The 23,911-nt window shown below is 41.3% G+C and overlaps 1 protein-coding gene across 6 annotated transcripts in view; it reads left to right on the top strand.

Annotated features, from left to right (window-relative positions):
* The window catches only part of march8 (membrane-associated ring finger (C3HC4) 8), an 82,059-nt gene that overhangs the window by 33,687 nt on the left and 24,461 nt on the right, over nt 1-23,911 (top strand). The window contains exon 1 of one of the 6 annotated variants that reach the window (XM_039783985.1): nt 7,464-7,894. The exons of the other annotated variants lie outside the window; for them this stretch is intronic. Coding sequence (XP_039639919.1) covers nt 7,865-7,894 — 30 coding nt within the window. The 5' untranslated portion in view covers nt 7,464-7,864. Of the gene's footprint in view, nt 1-7,463; nt 7,895-23,911 lie in introns of those variants that run through there. 6 annotated transcript variants of the gene reach the window in all.

The raw sequence follows: 23,911 nt of genomic DNA, 5'->3' as shown, positions 1-23,911 counted from the left end.
CCACCTGTCCAGGGTCAGTAATGGGGCGCCATCTGTTTAACAGCAGGTGATGGTTGATGATGTCATAGCTAGTGGACAAGGGCCAAAAGTGAGTGAGGTGGGTACTGAGGAGGGGGATGCACTAGTGTTTCTTATTTATGTACATATATACTTGAGGTCATTCCTGCAGTGATGCACATTTCTAGCAAAAGTTCAGCACAAATGATGGATCTAGAGTTTTTGAAGAGATTGCTGGATGGAGTATGCCAATCATTTTCACACAGCCTTTGAAAAATCCTCTGTTCTCCTTTGCTGCAAAGTCTGAACAAGTCTGGGAATATAAACACCAGAGTCTAAAAACTGTTATTGCTACCTTCTTATCTGAGAAAGACACGATAGCAATCCTAATTACCTCCATCAGGCTGCTGATGTTTATAGGAGACAGAGCTAAAGCCAGACGCTAGAGACATTGATTTTACTTCAAAGAATGCATACAACTACTGTAATTACTTCACTGTCAGTAAGAAGAACTTAGCAAACTGTGTACGGTTGTGGTCATTCAGTTTTAAATTTGAATATCTGTGCTGGTGTTTAAGCCTGTTCTGTTCATCTGTGGTTAGAGACGAATTGTCTGATGCCGGAGACATCAGGTCAGCCAGGTCGAGAGTTGAAAAGCACAATGAGGTCTGCCCTCGTGGCTCTATGCCACTGTCTGCATCTCAATAGCTTTTGAGGACTCGTCTCATCAAACGCTCGCATGCACACGGTGGTGGTTTAAGTAAGTGACAGAGATTCTCGTCCTACCTAGTAGCACTCTGCTGCAACTTGAGAAGCATTTAGGATTCATTGATCCATCCTGCTGGGAGTGTTGCGCACGATCTACGTCTGTCGTCAGCTTCTGCTGTTGTCCCGTGTTCCTCATAAAGCCTAATGCACTGGTAAAATACTTATCTAATTTAGAAGGTTATCACTAGCCCCATGTGCTGATGTGGAGACTGATATGCTGATATTTCAGTCAACACAGTGAATGCTGAAGGTGCTTTTTTTTTTTAAAAATGCTGATAAACCCAGATGCTGTCAGATATTAAATAGAGGGCTGTTTGGCTGCTGGCTATTGCACATCTTCTGTGTGTGTGTGTGTGTGTGTGTGTGTGTGTGTGTGTGTGTGTGTGTGTGTGTGTGTGTGTGTGTGTGTGTGTGTGTGTGTGTGTGTGTGTGTGTGTGTGTGTGTGTGTGTGTGTGTGTGTGTGTGTGTGTGTGTGTGTGTGTGTGTGTGTAAGGAAGTGCATATTAGATAACAAGCGTGAGCCAGTACATCAACTCTATGTAAGGAAATCATTAAAGAACCCAAGATCAGTCTTTCAACGATTGACCATCAGTTTGTGGTGCTTTATACCCTCTATATTTGCTGCAGTTTACAATACATCATACTGTGACTGAAGCAGCAGGATAAATGTGAGATATTACGGTTCAGTCACATGCAGTCTCTACTATTGTCCCACTGTATTGTACTACAGCTGCTGCTCTGATAGGACATTGACCCTGTCTATCACCATATTAAGTACAGTGTGTTCTGCTTGATGACATGACAGTGAGTCACTCAGTGATACAGAGCTTCTTCTGCATTAACTCTGCATTATGTCTGATATTTGCAGATTGCGCTCTCAGAGAAGAACACTGCGTTCATATTTTCCTCAGAGTGGACTGATTGGGCTCCAGTCGTATTAAAACAGTATGCCTGACATAATCAGATGTGTTTGTGGCAAAACCAGGAAGTGAGAGATTCAAATCCTTACTCCTTGAACTCTGTAACTTATGCTGACCTGATCAACTGTACAAACATCTATTTCAAACCCTTTTTTAATTTATGAAATCTTTATTTTAACACAAAACAATTACAAATGTAAATTGTTTTCTATCATGGCCAGATGTTGATGCCCTGTTGGCCCCTCTACCTACCACATGCCTTATCACCTCTAACTTTCCATTACATCCAGTATATCCGGTACTGAAATAAAAACTTAATTTGTGTTGGAATGAGGTAAGTGGATTAAATACTGCACAACTTTATTAGGATTTTAGAATATGCATCATGTGAGCACAATCTAGTTTTTTTTTTTTTTTTCATGGATAATACAGTACATACGTACAAAACTTGGGCTAATAAAGTTTGGGTTTGGGGGAATGACACTCTTGATATCCCCCTCTTTTACCCAATTCAAATAATTTTTTTAAATCAATTTATATAGCAAAGCTCTTTTTTTCAATTTCCCCCATGAATAGGCCATGTAGATTTTGTTATTATTGTAACTTTTACATACACATGAGTGCCTGAAGCTAGTTACACGTTTGTACACCCTCAAAGTTACCCTTTGAGCACACCTCTATCTTTCTGGACTTCAAAATGAGTTGGCCAAATCAAGATTATAATTCATCTTTGAGTTGTGCAGTGTTTCATCAGCTTGATTAAACTCCCCACTCTTTTGCTTTGATGAATCATTTATTGTGAAATTTCCATGGGGAATTGTAAACGTGCCGCTCCATATTGTTATGATTCCCTCCTACATTTTTAGTTATGGTTTGCATGTGTGTCCTCTTGCCACCAGTGTGAATTCCTATATTGTGTCTGTTAAACAGTAATTGGGTCCATATACTGGCACGCTCCACAGTCTAGTTCCCCGCTGAAGTACTCTCATCCCCATTCTACAAATTCATCGGCTTTCACAGGTCAAGATGGATGTGTCCATTGGGTGTCAATATTAAAGAGATGGTGAGATATTGGGCAAGAGGACAGTGGGTGGTGAGGAGAGCCACAAATCAATAAAGCTACTTCAGTCACCCCCTTGTTATTTTGGGATGGCAAATTTCTGGCATTGTGCCGTGGTTGTGCTGCTGCAGAGACGGCCCACTCAATGTTTCTGCTTGTGTATTTTGGTCTGCAGATTATGTACCATGAATACACAAGGCTCAGAAACCATCCTCCGCTGCATTACACAGTGATATGTAAATGAAAAGCAAAGCTCCAGATCAAAGCGTTGTATACAGTTACAGCAGATAAGTAGCAAAGGATCCCAGTTATTCAACATTTTACAGAATATTAAACAAGTAAAACTGCTTGAAAGAATAATGAATAATTTCCGAAGAGTTTTTTGATTTTTCTCATGGACCATCTCTCTCCTTCTTTATTTCCGTCTCTCTCCCTTCATCTAATTCTCTTAATTTGAGGTAGATTTGATTGAAATGTGCAGCAGGCAGACAAGCTGTAGTGTTGTAGTTACCAGTATGCATGACTGTATTTGAATATGAACTGAGAAGGCTATTACAGCTCAATTTCACGCCCTGTGGGATATCTTACATGTTTCTCCCTCAGTAGAAATCAGACTGTCAGTTTTCTCTTTACTTCTTTCTCTGTCCCTTCACACTTTACCTGAAATTTCTGTCTTTACCCCTCCATCCAACTTTTAAATATTTCACCTCCTCTCCTCTCAGGTCTCTGAGTTTGTACGGCTCCGCTTTCCTGCCTTAAAATCAGACTGTTATACTTAAGCTGTGATTGATATTTTCTGACAGGGGCGGTGATCGGTCCAACTGCTGTTCTCAATAACCCACCTTTTTCCGTAGCTATACACTAGAAAGCCCTGCAGTGGTGCTGTCAACCTGTGCTGAAAGATCATCAGCTCATTATGTGCTTAGCTGGCTGAGCGACCGGAAAGCTACACTGGCATCATCTGTAGTTATAGCATGCGCTCACCTCAGTTTAACAATCTCTGCTTTTTTTGTCCTGCTTTATTCCCTTGATGGCTAAATCATATTAATTTGTCTTCAAACATGCAAATTATTAGTTTTGCTGAATCAACAAGATTGGACACATTTCTTCACCTTTAGAAACCATGTCATTCTGAATGGATTCAGAAGCTAGTTATACAAACCTCCTCACTCGGGTAAATTAGTAGCTCATTTGCTCTCTTTTTGCTGACTGTTGCTTCATCACTTAACTGCTGCCTGGGTCCAATTTCACACTGTTCATTTACAACCACAAACTGCCGGGGTTTGTACCAGCTCTCGTTTAGCTCATGAGCTTATGATTTTGAAGTACACCAGAGAAAATGGCATGCTCGAATACCAGAGAGAGAATTTTGCTTTGTGCAAAAAGGCTTGTGTAGAGTAGAGTTGCAAAGATCGTCTGGATCTGTATCGCTGCCGATACTGATCCTGTAAGGCAGATTGGTTATTTGTCAGACAAGGCTGTTCCACATCAAATACAGTTTCCTTGTCAATGTCTTTGAAACATTCAGTGTTTTGACTATCCGTTGCATTCATTAAGTCAAACATTATCCAATAAGTTGTAAGTAATGTTGTATACTAGGGATGGGCGATAGGGAGAAAATCAGATATCACGATATGCTTGACCAAATACCTCTATCGATATTGCAGCGATATTCTAGAGTTGACAATTGGTGCTTTAACAAAATAACTTCACACTTAGATGTTTGATAAATAATCATCAGTAATGTGGACATAATGTCTAAGTGGGGAAAAGGCAAATAATAGAACAGCTAGAACAGTCTGGTAAGTTTAGAAAATTACATCACTTTACTGTAATTCAGCCTTTAAAACCAGTAAAAGACAACACATATGTCATATCACTATATTACGATATCCAAAATCTAAGACGATATCTAGTCTCATATCACGATATCGATATAATATCAATATATTGCCCAGCCCTATTGTATACATAAGGCATTTAACATTTTGGGAAAAGAGAGCATTGATATTATATCGGGAATCTGTATCAGCAGAGGTATTGGAATTGGTTTTGGGGAGAGAGAGTCATCAATTGTGGAAAAAATATTAAGATGCTTTACTGAAGTAAAAGTAACAACACTGCATTTAAATGTATTCCATTACAAGTAAAAGTTCTGCATTCAAAATGGTACAGAAGAATTATAAACAAAAAAAGTTAAATTACTCATTATGCACAAAGTGTTTTATCATATTACTGATAAGTGTTACTGAATAGCATTTCAATAATTTGAAGTTCAATAATAAAGTTCAACTGGAGCTCAGTTGAACTTTTTTAAACTGACTATATATAACTTTTAAATGTTTCTGAAACTGTGTAATTTTTCACCATAAATGAACTGTAACCGGAAACGAGACTTGCAGTGATAAGAACGCTATTTTTATATAGTTTATTAGTGCCTTTGCCTGGGTCCGATTTAATTTTTTAATTTTATTTTTTTTCCCTCCCACAAAGTCACAAAATTATTTATGGCAGGTAGACGGGGCTACAGAGCACACATTTTGATGAAAAGCCTGTGTTAGTGAGTATCTAGCCAGGTAAAAGGTAGCAGGAGATTTCTTTATATAGGCCTAATTGTAAATCAAATTTTATTTTAGAAGTTATCTGATGTTGCTATGGCTGATACTGGGGCAGGACCATCACAGAAAAAAGGAAATTAAACGAAGAACAACTAAAAGCTAAAAGGGAAAGTGAAAGACAATGGCAAAACCCTGCGTCTATCCCGGTCGGGCTTTCAACAGATGGAGACAATTACGGGATTTTAAATGATTCAAAAATGTCCCCGAATTGACCCTCAGGTATGTAATAAGTCTATTTCATTCATAAAATAACTTTACAGTGCGCAATGTGGTTGTACTATTTTCTTTTCCCCTTGTCCCCCTGTACTTGTGTAAAGCATCTGTGGGTTTCATTAACTGCGCTATATAACTCTTAAGTTATCATTACATTCGTTGCTACAACAATCTCACAGCAGGTGTGGTAAAAACACTACCGCTTTTGTCCAAAGCGGCTGCTGGAATCAACACAAACTGAAAATTACATATAGCCACTTTAAATACTGTTGCAAAGTAAAGTTTAAAATTACATAATATCACAATATTTTACACACTGTAGTATTTTATATACTGTTCATAAAGTGAGTTAGTAACATAAGTAAAATCATTATCTGCAAAGTAAGTAGTAACTAATAGCTGTAAAATAAATTAAGTGGAGTAAGAAATACAATATTTCCATCCAAAATGTAGTGGAAGTATCAAGTTGCATAAAATGGAAGTAAAGTACAAATACCTCAAATCTGCATTTGAGTAAATATACTTGGTTACTTTCCACCACTCAAAGTTAGATTCTAGTATAAACACTGATGTGGCAGTTGTTGTTGTGTTTAAAATGTAAAATCGCTTTGTTGTGTTAGCTGGCCAAAGTCCACGAGCCAGTGGACCTGCTGTAAGACTGTATTTAGAGGCCAAAGCCGTTCAAGCAGTGTTACTCAATGAAAGTAAAGTGCTGCTCAGCTCATGATCCAATTGAAGTGTGTAGATAGAAAACAGCAACTCTCACTGCTTCATCTGTCTTTGGCTATAAATAACATAAATCGAAGCAGAATGACCTGGAAAAAAACATCAGCTGTTAAAATGTCAAATAAAAGATTATCCATTGTCACTAGAGAAGAGTGACCTCATCAAGGACAAGCAAAAATTATAAGATGACTTTCATATCAAAGTCCTTATTGAGCATTCTATGAATCCAAAGTTGTTTTTTATCATCAATATTGACCCTTCAAACAAGGTCAAAACTGTAAAAAAAAAAAAAAAATACTTTATACTCCACAATAACCCAGGGGTCTGAATGGTTTCTTCACGTGCCTGTACATACTGTATGTGACGTGCTCGTGGCCAGGGAATGTTCACGTTTCGGTGTGTTTAACATAGACGGCTGCAATTAACACACTATGTTTGATGTTTATCTCTTTCCTTCATAGCAAACATTCCTATCCATCAAAAGTTGGTAGAATCTTGCTCCTTATCATCTTACGCTCGATGGTGTTTTAAGTCCCCAACGCCGACTTCAAAGCAGGACTGCAACCGTCGACTTTAAGGAACCTAACCCTAACCCTAACCATTGCCTAATCCTAGTGCCTTCCAGGCAGTGCTGCCTGGAAGACGATGTTGGGGGCTTAAAACACCAAACACCGTATCTTACTTTCTTAACAAACAAGCATAATTATCCTAAGTGAATTATAGCTGTATTAAAAGGTTTAATTGTTTCGTTTATTTGTGGACTTCAGCCTGTAATGGCCTGTAGTATTGCTCATTATTTGAGCGATTATGCTGTGCTGTTACTTTGCCCTTGAATACAGCTGTGAGGATGTGTGTAATTAATTACTTAATACTTATCTCTGCTCCACCTTGTGTCCCTCTGTTCCTGCTGGGGATTGGTGGAGCCAGCAGTAAAGGCCTCTCTGATTGGTGGGCAAGGTGGCTGACTCGTTGTCTTAAAACATCCAGGTGTGGGTGTGTGGGTGGGTGTTGCAGGACAGGCTTAAGTAGGGTTAGGGAAAGGTACTTTAAAGTTAAGCTCAGTGTGCAGAGCAGAGGGAGTCTATTTAAAGGACACCACCTCCCTCTCATGAATGATTCAACAGTTTTCCCCTCCCCCACCTCTCAACAAGATCAGCTGGAGGAAGTGGTTGCTCGGCGAATGAGATTAATGTGTGTGTGTGTGTGTGTTTGTGTGGGGAGAGCAAGCCTGGACAAGTAGCAGCAGCAGCAGCAGCTCTGCCCTCTGTTTTTGTGTGTGAAGAAAATGTAGGGCAGCTGCTTGTTCTCCCTCCCTCTGCCATTTCTCTCCCTATCTTTTCCTGTGTCTGTCTTTGTTTCCGTGCTGTGCTGCTGTAGCTCCACTTCCGTATTGGTTTGTTATCTCTCTCTCTCTCTCTCTCTCTCTCTCTCTCTCTCTCGTTCTCCGTCTCGGCTCACCTCGAGGATTTACAGAGGGGGCATGTAACCTCCCTGAGGAACCATTGTCTGCGTAAGGGTGTGTGTGAAAGAGAGAGAGGTGAGGTGGCTTCAGGATCCAGACATGAATTCCTGTTGGAAAATGAAGATTCAGGTACAGATATTTTGTTCTCGATTATGTTGCTCTTGTGGATGTTTGTTTCTTGTGTTTGTTGATGGTGCTGATGTCGATGTTGTCATTGTTGTAATTATTTTTAACGCTGCAGGGTGTAGGCTCTACATCATGTTTTAAAAAAACAGCTTTACATCATATCTAGATGCATAGTCAATCCTATAGAAGGCGTGTATGAAGAAAAGAAGATGGCATTGAAAGGAAAGGGGCTCATTGCTTTTTCCATTCAGTGGTTGTTATGGTGAGGCCTTCTGTCTCCGTGGTGATGGCAGAGCTCTTCTGGTGCAGTAGCCGAGAGATGAAAGAGTTGCCAGGAATGTGTGGTAGAGAGCGAGAGAGCGAGAGAGAGAGAGATGCAAAATGAGCAGAGATAGTAAGAAATGGTTGTCTGTCCCTCCTGTCGAGCAGAAGTGTCCGTATCACAGTAATTTCGGAGGTTATGAATGTGTTCACATTATATTTGTTTTGCAAAGATGCATATCTGCATGTGTCTTTGTGTATTCTGTGCTATTTATTGGAGGTAGTTTTTTGCAGTCAGTGCATGTGCCTGGGCGTGCATGCATGACATTATTGTACATGTTTGTTTGTGCAGTTCAGAGGAGCATCTGCCACCTCTTCAGTGTGAAAGGTTGACCCACTTTCTCCTGTGCCTCTGCCCTTTGTTCGGGATGTGTGGGGATAGAACAGAATACTGTATGTGACTCGTGAACTTGAACACCCCATGAGTATTCTTGTTTTTAATCTCTTCAGGCTATTTGCGTGCTGTCATAGTGACAGATTGCTAAAGTACAGGACATTCTAAAATACCATATCTGGTCAGATTCAGCGCACATGAACTCACCAACCCATCTGCTCTGTCATCTTGAGTTTTTTTCTATTGTCTTTTTGCTCATGTGCTCTGGCACACAACTCTACTTCTGGTGTGAAAGGGCAACGTTTTACATGCAGTTTAAAAAAACGAATATATTTGAGTTAAGGCAATACCCCGGTTTCTCAAACGCCATGTATTCACCTTACCCCAGTTAAAATCAGAGTTCTCATAACCCAGTTAACAGACCTAGAGAACTCCTTTAGTAACCGGGGTATTCCTGCATGTATATACCTTAACCGGAGTATGATCCAGTTAAGCGCCTGCGCATGCTTTGTACTGCCCCTCGTTACTCTGCTGGAGTGGATTTGACTCTGAAATAATCCGTCTGTGCAACCTGTTGCTATGATGCAACAAAACAGCATTGCTCAGATCAACAGCAGCGGCAGCCTACGGTCCATCCGCCGAGCAGCGGACACCGGGAGACGGCTAAGCGGATTGTCAAACGCGGTGTCCGGCAAAGAAGTGGAGGGACCGACTACCCCGATGCGACCGCCGGCTAACTTATCTGGCTTGAGCCCTGTGCTTTCCTACGCTATTTCAAGAGTGTATGAATGAAACATTAAGTTGTTAAATTTGACTAATTTAGTGGCCAGTCGGTGTAATTTTCACATAGATCAACCGGAAGAAAAAGCCTTATTATTCTGTTGTGCGTTGCCAGAGCTACACCTGCTATACCGGAGGTAGAGTTACAGCCGTCATTCTTCCCATTCTTCTCCGCTCATGTATACGGGGAGAACTGGCATAACCTGGTAATTCACTTAACCTGCAGTGCATGTAAACGCACTGTGTGGAGTGTGATTGTCTGCTAATGGGTGCACACAGAAACACACAAGGCCTTAGTGGCAGAGTGACCTGATATTAATACATTTTCCCCTCTCGGGTCTACGGCTTGGCATATCACATCATCGACTGATGCACCAAATCACAGAGCTTTGTGTCAAATCTGCAGCTGGGGGGGGGGGAGATTAATGCAGTCACATGTCATGGCAGAGCTTAAAACCTGTTGGAGAGGGGAGGAGGTGAGGACAGAGGGTGAAATGAGAAAGAGGAGGGAGGAAAGAATGAGATGTGACCGGACAGGAGCAGGAGTTTGTGATATACTAGTGCAGTGCCCGTTTTGAGTGCGTGCCTGTTCAGAGAGGGCGGATTACTTGGTTTCCAGTATTTTTCCCCCCACAACTTTATATAACTAAGCACGGTTCACTCAGTCACAGCTCAGCTGCGGCTCATGTAGAGATTCGGCATGTCTTTTGTTCTGTCTAGCCGTCGCACATCCATGTAGGCAGCGATGTGGGCAGGGGAAGGAGGGAGCCTGGCTCAGCCTGCTGGAGAAGCCGCTACAGCACGTAACTATGGTCCGGCAGGTAGGGTTGGGTACTGTGCACAGTTTTACTGGTACCTGAAATTCGGTTCCAGTACCCAATGTGTAACTACACTTGCAACCACTTTACCAGGATAGCCGTGACTCAAACAAACTGCTGAGGCGACGTAGCTTTGCTCTGTCCGCACCTCTGCATGTGTTGGAGCCCCACTCTCTGCCAATATGCAGAGGACAGAAATGCTTGCAAGTACTGCGCATGTGTGGGGACACACACAGAGAGTTCCAGATTTATAGATAGATGTTTTTCCTGCAGCCCTATCGAGGTTTCACTCAGTTGGGTATGCAACATGCCCAGAGAAGCATCTCCATTAACAGTGTTCTCGTCGTCGTCTTGTTTTTCCTCGGAAAGAGTTCACTTTTAAAAAGTGGTTTTAACATCCAACAGTGCTGAGAACTCGGTTAGTATTCAGCACGCTAAATGCTGAATATTTTATTTATTTTTTTATTTAAAGAGGAACTTGTTTCAAATGTTCCTACACTTCAGATAGGGTGTTCATATTTCCAGAGTGTGACAGAGCTAATGCTTCTCTAAGCAGCTGCTGCTAGCTATAAGAAGGGCTCAAGCTCTTGGTGGGCTCACCAGTTAAAGGCCTCAAGTTGTTACAGAAAGGACTAGGGTTGGGTACCGAACTCTGTACTTTTTTGGGTACCGACCAAATTACGTCGGTACTACCGAGGACCATCCATCCATCGTCGTCCACTTATCCAGGGTCGGGGGGGGGACCCGGTCATACGCCTTCTCCAGATCCGCAAAACACATGTAGTATGGGCATACTCCCAGGATCCTTGCGAGAGTGAAGATCTGGTCCGTTGTTCCACGACCAGGACGGAATGTGCATTGTTCCTCTTCAACCAGAGTTTCGACCATTTGCCGAACCCTCCTTTCCAGCACCTTGGAGTAGACTTTACCAGGGAGGCTGAGAAGTGTGATACCCCTGTAATTGGCACACACCCTCTGGTCCCTCCTTTTGAACAGGGGAACCACCACCCCGGTCTGCCACTCCTTTGGCACTGTCCCAGACTTCCACGCAATGTTGAAGAGGAGTGTCAACCAAGACAGCCCCTCCACACCCAGAGATTTCAGCATTTCTGGACCGATCTCATCAATCCCCGGGGCTTTGCCACTGTGGAGTTGTTTGACTACCTCAGCGACTTCCCCCAGGGAAATCGACGACAATCCCCCATCATCCTCCAGCTCTTTTAACGTTGAAGGCGTATTAGTCGGATTTGGGAGTTCCTCAAAGTGCTCCTTCCACCGTCCTATTACCTCCTCAGTTGAGGTCAACCGCGTCCCATCCTTACTGTACACCACTTGGATGGTTCCCCGCTTCCCCCTCCTGAGGTGTTTTCCTTGGTGCCGACCGAAAATCCTTCTCCATGTCTTCTCTGAACTTCTCCCACACCCGCTGCTTTGCCTCTTTCACGGCAGAGGCTGCAGCCCTTCGGGCCCTTCGGTACCTTGCAACTGCCTCCAGAGTCCTCTGGGATAACATATCCCGGAAAGACTCCTTCAGTCGGACAGCTTCCCTGACCACGGGTGTCCACCACGGTGTTCGTGGGTTACCGTCCCTTGAGGCACCTAAGACCACAGCTCCCCACCGCAGCTTCAGCAATGGAAACTTTGAACATTGTCCACTCTGGATCAATGCCCCCAGCCTCCACAGGGAGGCACGAAAAGCTTTGCCGGAGGTGTGAGTTGAAAGTCTGTCAGACTGGGGCCTCATCCAGACGTTCCCAATTTACCCGCACTACCCGTTTGGGCTTACCAGGTCTGTCCAGAGTCTTCCCCCACCTCCTGACCCAACTCACAACCAGATGGTGATTGGTTGACAGCTCCACCCCTCTCTTCACCCGAGTGTTCAAAACATATGGCCTCAGATCAGATGAAACGATTATAAAATTGATCATTGACCTTTGGCATCCCTATGTTCGAACATGGTGTTTGTTATAGACAATCAATGACTATCACAGAAGTCAAACAACAAATAACCACTCGGGTTTAGATCAGGGAGCCGTTCCTCCCAATCACGCCTTTCCATGCGTCTCCATTATTGCCCATGTGCGCGTTGAAGTCTCACAGCAGAACTATGGTGTCCCCCACTGGAGCCCCATTCAAGACTCCATTCAAGGTCTCCAAGAAGGCCGAATACTCCGAACTTTAGTTTGGTGCATATGCACAAACAGTCAGAGTTTTCCCCCCCACAACCCGCAGGCGTAGGGAGGCGACCCTCTTGTCCACCGGGGTAAACTCCAATGTACGGGGGCTTGTGAGTATGTGGGTCTGGTCCGTCAAGGCCCCTGACCTTCACTGCCACCCGTGTGGCACTGATTCACTTTAAATCAAACGGTACCAAATTTCGCTACCTGATCTGTCCTCTGCATATTGACTAGGGGTGACACGGTTCATGAAAAAACAGCCGAACCGGATGGTCCACTTGTCTTCGGAGCGTGTGTGCGTCACACGCATGCACAATGTACCCTTGTGCCCGTCAGGTGCCCGTATGTAACCTCAGACTGTGTGTTTCCCTTTAGTGTGAAAGAAGAGGTGTGGACAAGTCCAATAAGTACTTTATCAAACCGTATGAATGTGTGTCCCGGCCCAGGCCAGGATAGGAAATTAACTAACAATGTAAAGATCAACAAGCCACTGACAGACATGTTCAAATTTGATTCATTCAATAAATTATTTTTGTCTTAAATCCACCAGCCATTTTCCAACCATTATACCAACATTTACAGCATCCTGAGCCTTTTTGGTAAGGTTACTAGGAAAACTCCGCCTAGAGTAAATGTATTCTCCCCCAAACAAGTTTAATTTTTATTTTTAAAGAACCAAAAAAAAAAAAACACAACTTTCTTTTTTTTTTTATGTTTTCTGACTTATTCAAAAGACAGAGCTTTAAGAGTTCCTCTCTTTTTCTTTTAAAGAATAACATTTTTGTAAGAGCTACATTAAAGTTGGCAACTTGATAAAAGCAAGTTATTTCAATTGATATTCTGTAATATTTCAGTCTTTGTGTGCTAAAAAGGCACATAACTTCCTGTAGATGGCAATACACATTCTCCTTTTTTTGCCAAATAAATAAAAAGCATGTTGAAATCATCCATGTCTTCCCTCTTGCTGTATCAAAATCCCACCTAGCTTTCCTCAGAGATGGTCCCAATGTGCTTAAAGTCAAGTCAAATTCGGTTTGTGCAGGATTACATGATATAACTACTTTTTAATACTGTATCCTACATTGTGGATAATTAAGCTATATATCATATGCTGAAGTACATTTCTGAAATGTTAAAAATGTAAAAGAAAAAATAACAAAACCTAAAAAACGTGACCCTAAAACCGTGATACGAAACGAACCGTGGGTCAGTTAGTTCTCTATTAGTTCAATGTTGACAACAGGGCAGTCACCAAGTTTATTGTTAAAGGTTTGTCATTATGCAGTTTGCACTAAAAAAGTCTGTTTACATTCCTTAGCATTTTAGTTAGTTCAATATTAGCCTGTACACAATGTCATTTGATTATTTATTTATTTATTTATTTATTTATTTATAATATGTAGGGCTGCAACTAACGATTATTTTAATAATCGATTAATCTGTCGATTATTTTTTCGATTAATCGATGAATCGGATAAAAAAAACAAAAGCATTAATTTACATCAACTCAATACATACATACTTGTTGTTTTAGTTAATAGTTGTGTAAAGGTAAGTAACCCAAATAGCAGATACAGAGAAGACACACACACACACACACACACACACACACTTATTCATTAAATTATTACCATCATTGTAGTAAGTGCAAGTTATACATTACAGTTATATTCATACACCACACACTAATATATTTGTCAACAATAACTGATATGGGACAAAGAACAGAATATATATGACAACAGATTGAAAAATTAATGGGCCAAAAAAGGCGGGTGAATAAAAACGTGTCTTTAGTCTTGCAAACTATACCACCCCTGCTTTATTACTGTTATTAACGAGCTAACGCTAGCTTGTCATGCTAGTCAGCTGGATAACGAGTAAACACCAGCACCACAAGAGCTACTGGAGGGACGGTACGTTCCTCACTTCAAAACGGAACAGAAGTAGGATTGTGTAGTGACTTTACCGTGCTGTTGAACTCCCTTCCTCCTTGTCAAGGACTCCAATGTTTACGTTTTAGGTGCTGACTCATCACCGTGGTGCGCCCGTGCCATGCCGTGTCGCTTTTGCTTATCTTGCAATTAACATGTTTTTGATTTATTTAGTGTGAAATGCTTCCACACCTTGGATGACTTAAGTCGTACTGATTTCTCTGCCTCCGCCGTGTGTTTCAGAACAACGTTACGGGTCTCTCCGGTCTCTCTCCGTATTTCCTCTACCCCCGCTCTGCTCTTTTTCTTTTCTTTCGTTCCGCACTGCGCCGCTCCACGCTGCTTCTCTCTGCGCTCAACAAAAAAAAAAATGTATCTCCGCGACTGAGTGGCGTAATAGTTGCGCGACACAACAAATCGATAATGAAATTCGTTGCCAACTTTTTTAGTAATCAAATTTTATCGATTTTATCGATTCGTTGTTGCAGCCCTAATAATATGTTCATGTTGTGGCAAAAAGGTTTCTCCTTTTTTTGTTAATTTTGGCCAAGTTCAGATTGATACCAATCCTGAGTATCTGACTGGCGCACCCCTATCCAAAAGCACAACCAGTTTTATTAATGTTTCTGAGTGAGCAGTGTTAGCAGAATTTTTTTATTTTGATAACCGTTTTGATTCACAATTTAAGGTGGAAAATAAACGTTTTGTGTTTAATGTATTTTTGTTGATTTTCAAATGGATTTTAAAACATATGGTATCGAAAAAAGTATCGTTAAGGTACCGGCATCGAAACTGAGGTATCAAAATTGGCACCGGATCGAAAGATTTTTGAAAGATGCCCAGCCCTAGAAAGGACTCTTGCTTTTACAGTCGGCGATAGAGTCTGCGAGTCCCTTCTTACCTGAGTTGAATTGGTGTGTTTTTTTTTGTTTTTTTGTCATTTAATATGAATCTTGATCAATAATTCACTCATTCCTCTCTTGTCTATACAAAGGTGACCACTTGGCCATCTGTAAGCATTTCATTGTTTCTGTGAGTTATTGAAGGATTATATGAAAAGGGGACTGAGGGTTCACACACTAATAACGGAGCTAATATAATAGGAGGCACTGTGCTGAACTAATTATCTGTAGCTTGACTTTTTCCCACAAGTCATAAATAATTACTTATGTCATGGGGAAGAACAGCCTGACCCCAAGTGCAGCTAATGAGGAAATGTGAGGGACATACATACTTTACCATATCTTTGGATCTCTTACTCTCTTTATAAAGCAATCACACCCTACTGGTACTGTAATCTTTCCATTCTCCTTCATGTTCCTCTGGTACTTTCCTACTGTAGCTTTCATTATTGTTAGATTATGGCGCTTTTCCATTACATGGTACCTACTCGCCTCGACTCTACTCGCCTTTTTTGGTTTTCCATTACGAAAAAAAGTACCTGGTACCTGCTAACAGGTACGTTTTTTTAGTACCTCCTCAGTCAAGGTTCCAAGCAAGCTGAGGCGAGCCGAGAAACCCTGCAGGCTACAGATTGGTCGGAAAGAATCGTCACTGATCACTGCATTGCTAGCGACAGACGGCATTTTTAAATAGTTTAGCCAGCGGTGTTTTTTTGCTGTCGGAGGCTCCACGCAGAGCTTTCTCCGTAGCGTACAAGTGGCCTGATGTTTATACCCTGGTGTGTGTGTCGAGTCGCACTATATGACTCTAGAGTCATATAGTGAGAGAAACAAAGTGTCTGTTCTTTCTGACCACGGTGGGAAATCTAGAGCAGGAAAAGTTAACTATCTTGTTGATTTCATGTTGTTTACGGAGAAGGAGAACCAGGAAATGAGTCGGGGGGGAAATGCAACGCTACTAAGCCACGCCCACAGCAGTCGCTATGACGACCAGCCAAGCTGAGGCGGTACTAAAATCTGCAATGGAAAAGGGACACACAGTGCGCCAAGGCGAGTAGAGTCGAGGCGAGTCGAGCAGGTACCATGTAATGGAAAAACGCCATTAGGCTCTGGTAGTGCATCTATAATACTGCCGTATAGCCTTCATAGACGCACAGCCGGAATAGGTCACTGTCCACATGGCCCTGCACTGAATGTGATGGTCACGGTCTCTCCTCTTCCATATCCTGTTTGGACATACTGATGTAATTATGCCTGGGAAGAAGAAGAAGAGGAAGAAGAAGCTCACATCCTGCCCATGAGAGCACAGACAGACATGCTTTTTCACAAGCAAACAAATGCTGTGCGCAAACACAGAGTATGGGGGTGTTTCGTGCCTCCCCTGCAGTCTCTCTTTACATGTCAGTTTGATGTGGTTTTATGATACACACCGAAACACATGCAGAGTTGCTGCAGGCTGACACTGTGAGGCTGTTGTTTTGCTGAGCTAATGCCTCTCGTGTAAAAAGAATATACCCTCAAATAAGACTGCCACGTTAGACAAATGTTCAATAGCTTTGCTTAGCTTTGTTGGAATCTAAACAAAATGCTGTAGCATATCAGTCTGCTTTCCCTTCCCTAGACAGTCATCCTGGGTCTGGCTAGACGTCTGTGGTCAGCCAAGCTCTTTACCGATGGTGTTACTGTGCATAGTTGAGATTTCACATCTGCTGACGCTCTCCTGCCCAGCTGCCCACTCCTGCATTTCCTCCTGTAGTGGCCACTGGACATTGAAAGAGAAAAACCACATAAATGTCAACTTTCTTTTCTCAAGGGACTCTTTGCTGTGGAGGTTTGATATCGCTCTTGCTGCAAGGATGTGTGCCTGGAACCTCTGCAGGGGGAGGAGCTAGTCAATGCAATATTTACTATGTATGTGTGCATTTTAGTGCATGTCAGCTGTATTTTCAGAGGAAGTGTGTTTTCAGTGGCCTACTTGACATCGCTGGCATTTAGGGATGCACCGAATCCAGGATTCGGATTCGGCCGAATATTGGTTTTTTTGATGGGGTTCGGTTTCTGCCGAACCTTAGAATTATTTTCCACCGAACCCTACGCTTGCACTACGCACGCTGCACTTGTCAAAGTAATGATGCCGCCGTTGATTACGAGAAGGTGTTTACGTAGGTGGAGCGTTCAATGCAGTAGGCTGTGAGAAAGTGAAAATGGAACTCGCGAGCAGAAAAAGTGCCGCCCGACAGCACCCCCAGCCAAAAGAACGCGACCCAAAGTGAGCCACACGCACAACACGCAATGCCGACCTGTCCCGCGGCGGCAAGGACCCCAAACAACACACAACATCGCCACTGCCAAAACACCTGCGCATGACACATCCAAAAGAATACGAGCCACGCATGAATGAATCTACAGACAGCAGCCAAAATGCAGCAACTTCAGGTACGGCAAAGGAAGGACAGTTACAGCTAAAAACTTGTGTTAACCAGACAGTGCCTCTCCCGGGCTGTCAGCTGTTCTCTCGGTAAATGAGTCTCCCTACAGTGGGAGCGGAGCGACCGAACGGCCGGCTGCTGCTCGTTAGCTAAAGTTAGCTTTCTAATTTCACCCACCCAACATGCCTTCATCATACACTGGTTAGCGAAAATTTGCCAAACAAAATTGTCACTCATCTGGCGATAGCGATGTGCTTTCCTACGATGTGAAACGTGCGTGTGAATTCAACATTTAGTTGTTACATTTGACTATTTTAGAGGCTGTGGACGTTGTTTACTTCATTAATGTGTTTACTGTGTTAATGGACTGAGGATGGGAGTAGGATTCGGATTCGGCAGAATCTTAACCAGTGGATTCGGTATTCGGCCGAACCCCAAAAATCTGGATTCGGTGCTTCCCTACTGGCGTTTGATTTATGTGATTTGGGAGATTTCTCTGAAGAGCTAAGATTATGCGGAGGAATCTGTTTTCTCTGTCTGGGAAGGAAATTTTGTGTGCTTGTCTGCAGCAACTTCTGCATTTAAAAAAATAAATAAATAAATAAATAAAAAGGAAGAAGAAAAAAGAAAAGCAGCATGGCCTAATTTTTTGATCTGCATTTGGCAGAATGATCAGCCTTAAGCAGATCATGGTGTGCTTATGCCATATATCATATTTTAGGGAAAGCTATTCTGATGTAAACACCGCCTTGTGCAGTCTGCCACAGGCTTTCTGTTGTCATACCTGTAGATGCACAAGCTTTACTCCCTCCCCTGTCAATTTAGTGTCTGTTTATCTTTAGCTTTATTGTGTTTAACTGAAAACAAAGTGGTTATGGTTGTCTGCTTTAGTGTGGTGGTGTTTCTGCAGAAATCATTTCATAAAATTTTTTATCGTGGTGCTCATTTTAAAGTAGACTTTAGCAACTTGAATTAAATATGTAGGCTATACGTGAATTAGTGCAGCAGATTAGTAAAAAAATCATTCACTTTGGTATACAAGCATGAAATTTGGTACAGATACACTCTAAGGGACACTATTTTGGAAAAAGTCGTTGGCCACTCAAAAATGCAATATGCTTATTGCTATTCAATGCTTATTATATCAATTATTCAAACAGTGATCCAAGCATAACATTTGATACAAATACTCTGTAAAGGACATGTTTATGGAAAAAGATGCTTGTCCCTCAAAAATTCAAGATGGCCGCCATTTTTAAAGATGGCCACCATTCCTGTCGAATATTAATTATTTAAATTGTTCAAATGGTGATGCAAGCATAAAATTAGGCAGAAATACTCTTCAAGGAACACTCTTTTGGAAAAAGGTATGTGCCACTCAAAAATTCAGGATGGCGACCATTTTCAAGATGGCCACCATTTCTGTCAAATAGTCATAATGTCTGCTTTGTCTGCCTCCTCTCCTTTGACCTGTCCGGTTAGTTCAACTTGCCAGGGATATAAAAGCCCCGCCGGCATAGCTCTCAGGTTCATTGGAGTACACAAGCCTCTCCACCACGGCAAGGTGCAGTCCACAGAGAGGAAGGGCCACTGTTAGAAAAAGGAAGTGGCCAGTAAAAATTCAGGATGGAAACCATTTTTCAAGATGGCTGCTATTCCTGTCCTATGTTCATTGCCACTGTTTCCAAATAGTGATACAGAGAACATTAAAAAATTCAAGATGGAGACCTTTTCCAAGATGGCCGTCATTTAGGTAGTATGTACACTGATTAACACATGCATGTTAGCAAAAATACTCTAACGGCCACACTTTTAGAAAAAGGCAATCGCAAAAATTCAAGATTAATTTTTCAAGGTGGGTGTTGCTTTAATAGTGTACTCTGTTGGGACTGAGTTAAAAGGAAGGATTGAAAAAAAAAAACATAAGTTCTATTCACATTTTTACCAACTCTAAGGCCTTGTGGTTAGAGTGTCCAACCTGAGATTGAGAGGTTGTGCCCTGCCGAGTCATAATAAAGACTGTTAAAAATGGTAGCCAATGCCTCCCTGCTTGGCAGTCAGCAAGTGTTGTATTGGGGGCAACATATCCAGGAAGGTGTACATATACATCACGGTCCAGAATCAGGAAATCGGCTCTTGACCCACCGCAAGGCTACTTACGTTTTTTTATTCACATTTGCAATTGCACACTTCTGTGCAAGTGAAACCCAACCTAAAACATTTGCATCTTCCACAACACTCGGATTTGCAGCCACACTTGGCTAGTTGTTCACAACTTTGTGCAACTGGTGCATTTGCTGTCCAGAAGACCCCCCCCATTGTTCACCAAGCTTTTTCCATCCCCAGTCAGCAGGACTCTCTGCTTCTGGCTGGGGTTGCTTGACCCCATATGCAACCTGCCTGATATGCAGCACGTTTAGTGTGTTGAAGCAGAGCTGCTCTTGTTGGAGGAATGGCTTCATATGGTCTCTGCTTTTGGGCAAACATGTCAAGTCTAGCCTCATCTCTACTAACAGCTGTGCTTGATTGATCATGCACCAGGACCACAAACTTCTCAAGGATTTCCAGGTCACTATCATTCAGAACAGGAGGGTATTGACTTAGTTTGCTAAAGATGAGAGAGGCCTCAGGGAAAATGTCCCAGGTTTGCCAGGCAGTCTTTTTGCCTTTGTTTTTGCGAAAGGCTGATACAGTATCGCAACCTGTAAAGGCCTGAAAGAATAGAATTCCTTTGGTCTTAACCGGCCCAATAACAGAATGTTCCTTGAAGAATATTTGTGCCAAATTTGATGATAGCATCACCATTTGAAAAATTGATGTAAGGATTCAAGAGAAATGGCGGCCATCTTGAAAAATGGTTGCCATCTTGAATTTTTGAGGGACAAGCACAGTTTTCCAAAAAAACATTCTTAAGAGACTATTTTCACAAAATGTTATGCCTACATCACTGTTTGAATACTTGACATAATGAGCATTTGACAGAAATAGCGACCATCTTGAAAAAATGGCCACCATGTTGAATTTTTGGGTGGCCAACGCCTTTTTCCCAAAAAGTGACCCTTAGAAAGTATCTGTGCCAAATTTCATGCTTGTATACCAATTTGAACGATTCTCTTGAAATATGCCATTAATCTGCTGCACTACATCCCTGCCTTTGTGTTTTACTGACACCAGAACCCACAAAATGCTGCAGTCAGTCTGAAAGTGAAAGTGCAGTGTAAAGCCGTTTAATGGTTTCATGTGAAGTGAAAGCTGACATGAAATTGACCATTTCATCTACTTCACAATTTCAGAAAGCACACATCCCTCACTAGGGAATGGGATTTTCCAAAAAGTTAGCTTGGTTTATTGATTTCCAACAAATAGAAAGACAACCTTACATCAAATAATATTCTACTGTATCTGTATTAAATCCAGTTCTCTCACCAATTAGTGAAAGGCCCTGTTCACTAGGGGTGGGAATCACCAGAGGCCTCACGATACAATATCATCACGATACTTATGTCACGATACGATATTATTGCGATTTTAAACATATTGCAATATTCTGCGATATATTGCAATGTATTACCTTTTCTCAATTTCAAATGATGTCCCCAAAGGACAATTTTATCAACATCTGTTTTATCTAAAAATATAAATTTCTCTGTCTGTTCATCTCACTTCCATTTTATTGCTGCAAAATGGGATTGTCAAGCAGACAGACTGACCAACACATATCATAAAAGATCGATACTTGGCGTCTGTGTATCGATACAGTATTGCCACGAAAAATATATAATTTTTTTTCCCCACCCCTACTGTTCACCTGGACAGGTGTTTTCACTTGTTGGTAACAAATATTTAAATTCAACATGCATTGTGTGAGATTACATGCATTCTTATTGTTCCTATCATATGTTTATATTAGGACAGCGTATGTATTTATATTTTTATGTATTTCTTCTATTTTTTGTTTCCTTTAATCCTTAAACACCCATGCCTCGTTTTACGGATGGTCCACCTAATTAAAAAAAATAATAATTTAGTTATGTTAGACCCTTGTGATTCTTTGGGACATTACGTTTTCAATGATCTATTGACTGCCAACTGCTTTAACAGGTAGGGAGTGACCAAATTCCTAAGGTTTCAGTTATACAGTATAACGTCCATTCTTACTTTTGAATAATACCAAAGTGACTGAAGATGAGTTAGTCAAATTTATTGATACATACATGTTTACTACTTTTCATAGTAATATACGTTGGTGGAGCAGTTGGTGGTAAATGTTCAACACACTACAGTGTGCATAGACAAAGGTGTAGGTACAGTTAGCTGCTGGACATTTAACTGTGATGATTATGAAATAATACCCGTCTGTTGAATGAAGAGTTAAGCAGCTTGTAAAGGTCACTTATACATGTAGGGAATTTCCAGAGAAAGAACAAAGGAAAAGAAAGACCTCCCTCCCATTAATTTCCCTGATTTAATTCCTTTGACAGTCCCCTCATTACCACTGTCTGATAGCTATCATTCATTTGACTTCTCTGTCTCTTACTTGATGTCTCTTCCTCTGTCTCTGCAATCTCTCTGTCACACCCTACTAGTCTTTTTACGATGTTAGCTATTTGTATGAGAGATGATAAAGTGAAGTCTTTGGTCCTTTTTCAACCGTATAACTGTCACATTAAACAACTCTCTGTCAGTGTCTGGGACGCACAGCAAGGAGCTGCTTATTGTAAGAAAACCTGATGTATTTTGCATTTCCTGTACAGAGGTGCCATTGTTGAACATTGTGTTTTTCAGGACATCTGTTAAAATGCCATTGATTGCCCATAATCAATGTTCTGCCTCTTGGCACCCTGAAAATAGATGCTTTCACACATCCCACCAATTATAAGTCCAAAAGCACTATTTTCTTCCTTTGTGTGATTCCAAAATCACACAATGATTCCATTATATTTCTGCAGTGACTTGAAGAAGGTTGATGTTCTTTCTTTTCCAAGCTTGGAGCATGTTGTAGTTGATTGTTTATATTTGTGATTCTTTACAGGTGGTCAGAGTATTCCAGGCAACCTAAATGTTGGCTTTAACATGTTTCTGGCAATGATGAGATCTAATGGTTGATTTTTTTCCACTGATTGAAGCCTTAACAGACGATAATGCACTGCAGCTAAAATTTTGTTGTAAAGGAGCACTAGGGTTGCTTATTCACAGCTGGAAAAACAAACTCATGTGGCGTTACTCTTTCTATGTCTCAATCACTATCACTCTCTCCACTGGAGAGCAGATGTCCAGACAAGTCCAGGCATGTCCTTTGAGGGATGGTTAAAGATACTCCAGGGAAGTAAAGAGAAGTCAAAATAGATGGAGCCAGTTTAGGAAAATGGATACAACAAAATAATTTAAAAAATCCACATGCATGCATAATATGTAATGCATAGTTCGTAAGAATCAATCACAAACTCTGCACCAAAGCCGTTTTAAAATTGTCCCAACCTCATGACAAAAAATGTACAAGGTGAAGGCTTGCACGTTTAACAAGCATCTCTCATTTGTGAGGCCTAACGTGTGAAATCCGATTTCATGTCTGTGTTGGGTCGTGGTTTAGACAAGCACAGATGGTGCAGTAAGCAGCCTCGCTGACGGTAGGTCTCAGGTTTGTATTCTGAGAAGCTGTTGACCTCAAACACAAACATACTTTTATGATGCTGGTGTGAAATGGTGCAGAAGCCAGGAGGAAGAATCTAGTAGCAAGATGAATTTCTCGAATTCTAGTTTTTCAAGAAAAGAAGAGAGATTAACCTTAGGCTGGTTTATGTAATTTTCAAAGTTTACGGATCTTTTCGGTGTTTTACTGTTTTCACAATCAGTCCTACAGCAGTATTTGATCATATATTTTACTTTCATATTCCACAATCATTTACATTCTTTGTGGTCACATTAAGTGTTTTCATGTAAAATCCGATAAATAATATTAAAGCTGCAACAATAAGTCGATGAACTTAGTAAACTGGTTCAGCTTTTTCAATGTGAGGATTTTATGCTGTCTTCGTCATATTAGTAAATGGAATATCTCTATTACGACTGTTGGTCGGACAAAACGAGCTATGAGAATATGTCATATTGGGCTGTGGGAAATAACAAATAATTAGAATATTTGGTATTGATTGCTTGAGTGCTTGATTAAACAACTGAAACAATTAATTGATTATTGAAATTGACAATTGATTAAATTGACTGAATTGTTTCAGTTCTAGCCTGTGTATATAATCTACTCCCCAATCACCAAAGACAGCTAAGATGGTGTATTCAACCCTTATATTGAAAAAGTTCTGTTGAGGAT

This window comes from Perca fluviatilis, chromosome 19 (genome assembly GCF_010015445.1).
Source record: "Perca fluviatilis chromosome 19, GENO_Pfluv_1.0, whole genome shotgun sequence".
In the NCBI taxonomy this organism is placed as follows: Eukaryota; Metazoa; Chordata; class Actinopteri; order Perciformes; family Percidae; genus Perca; species Perca fluviatilis.
Note: the sequence above shows the minus strand (reverse complement) of the source record. Positions and strands in the feature narration are given on the sequence as shown.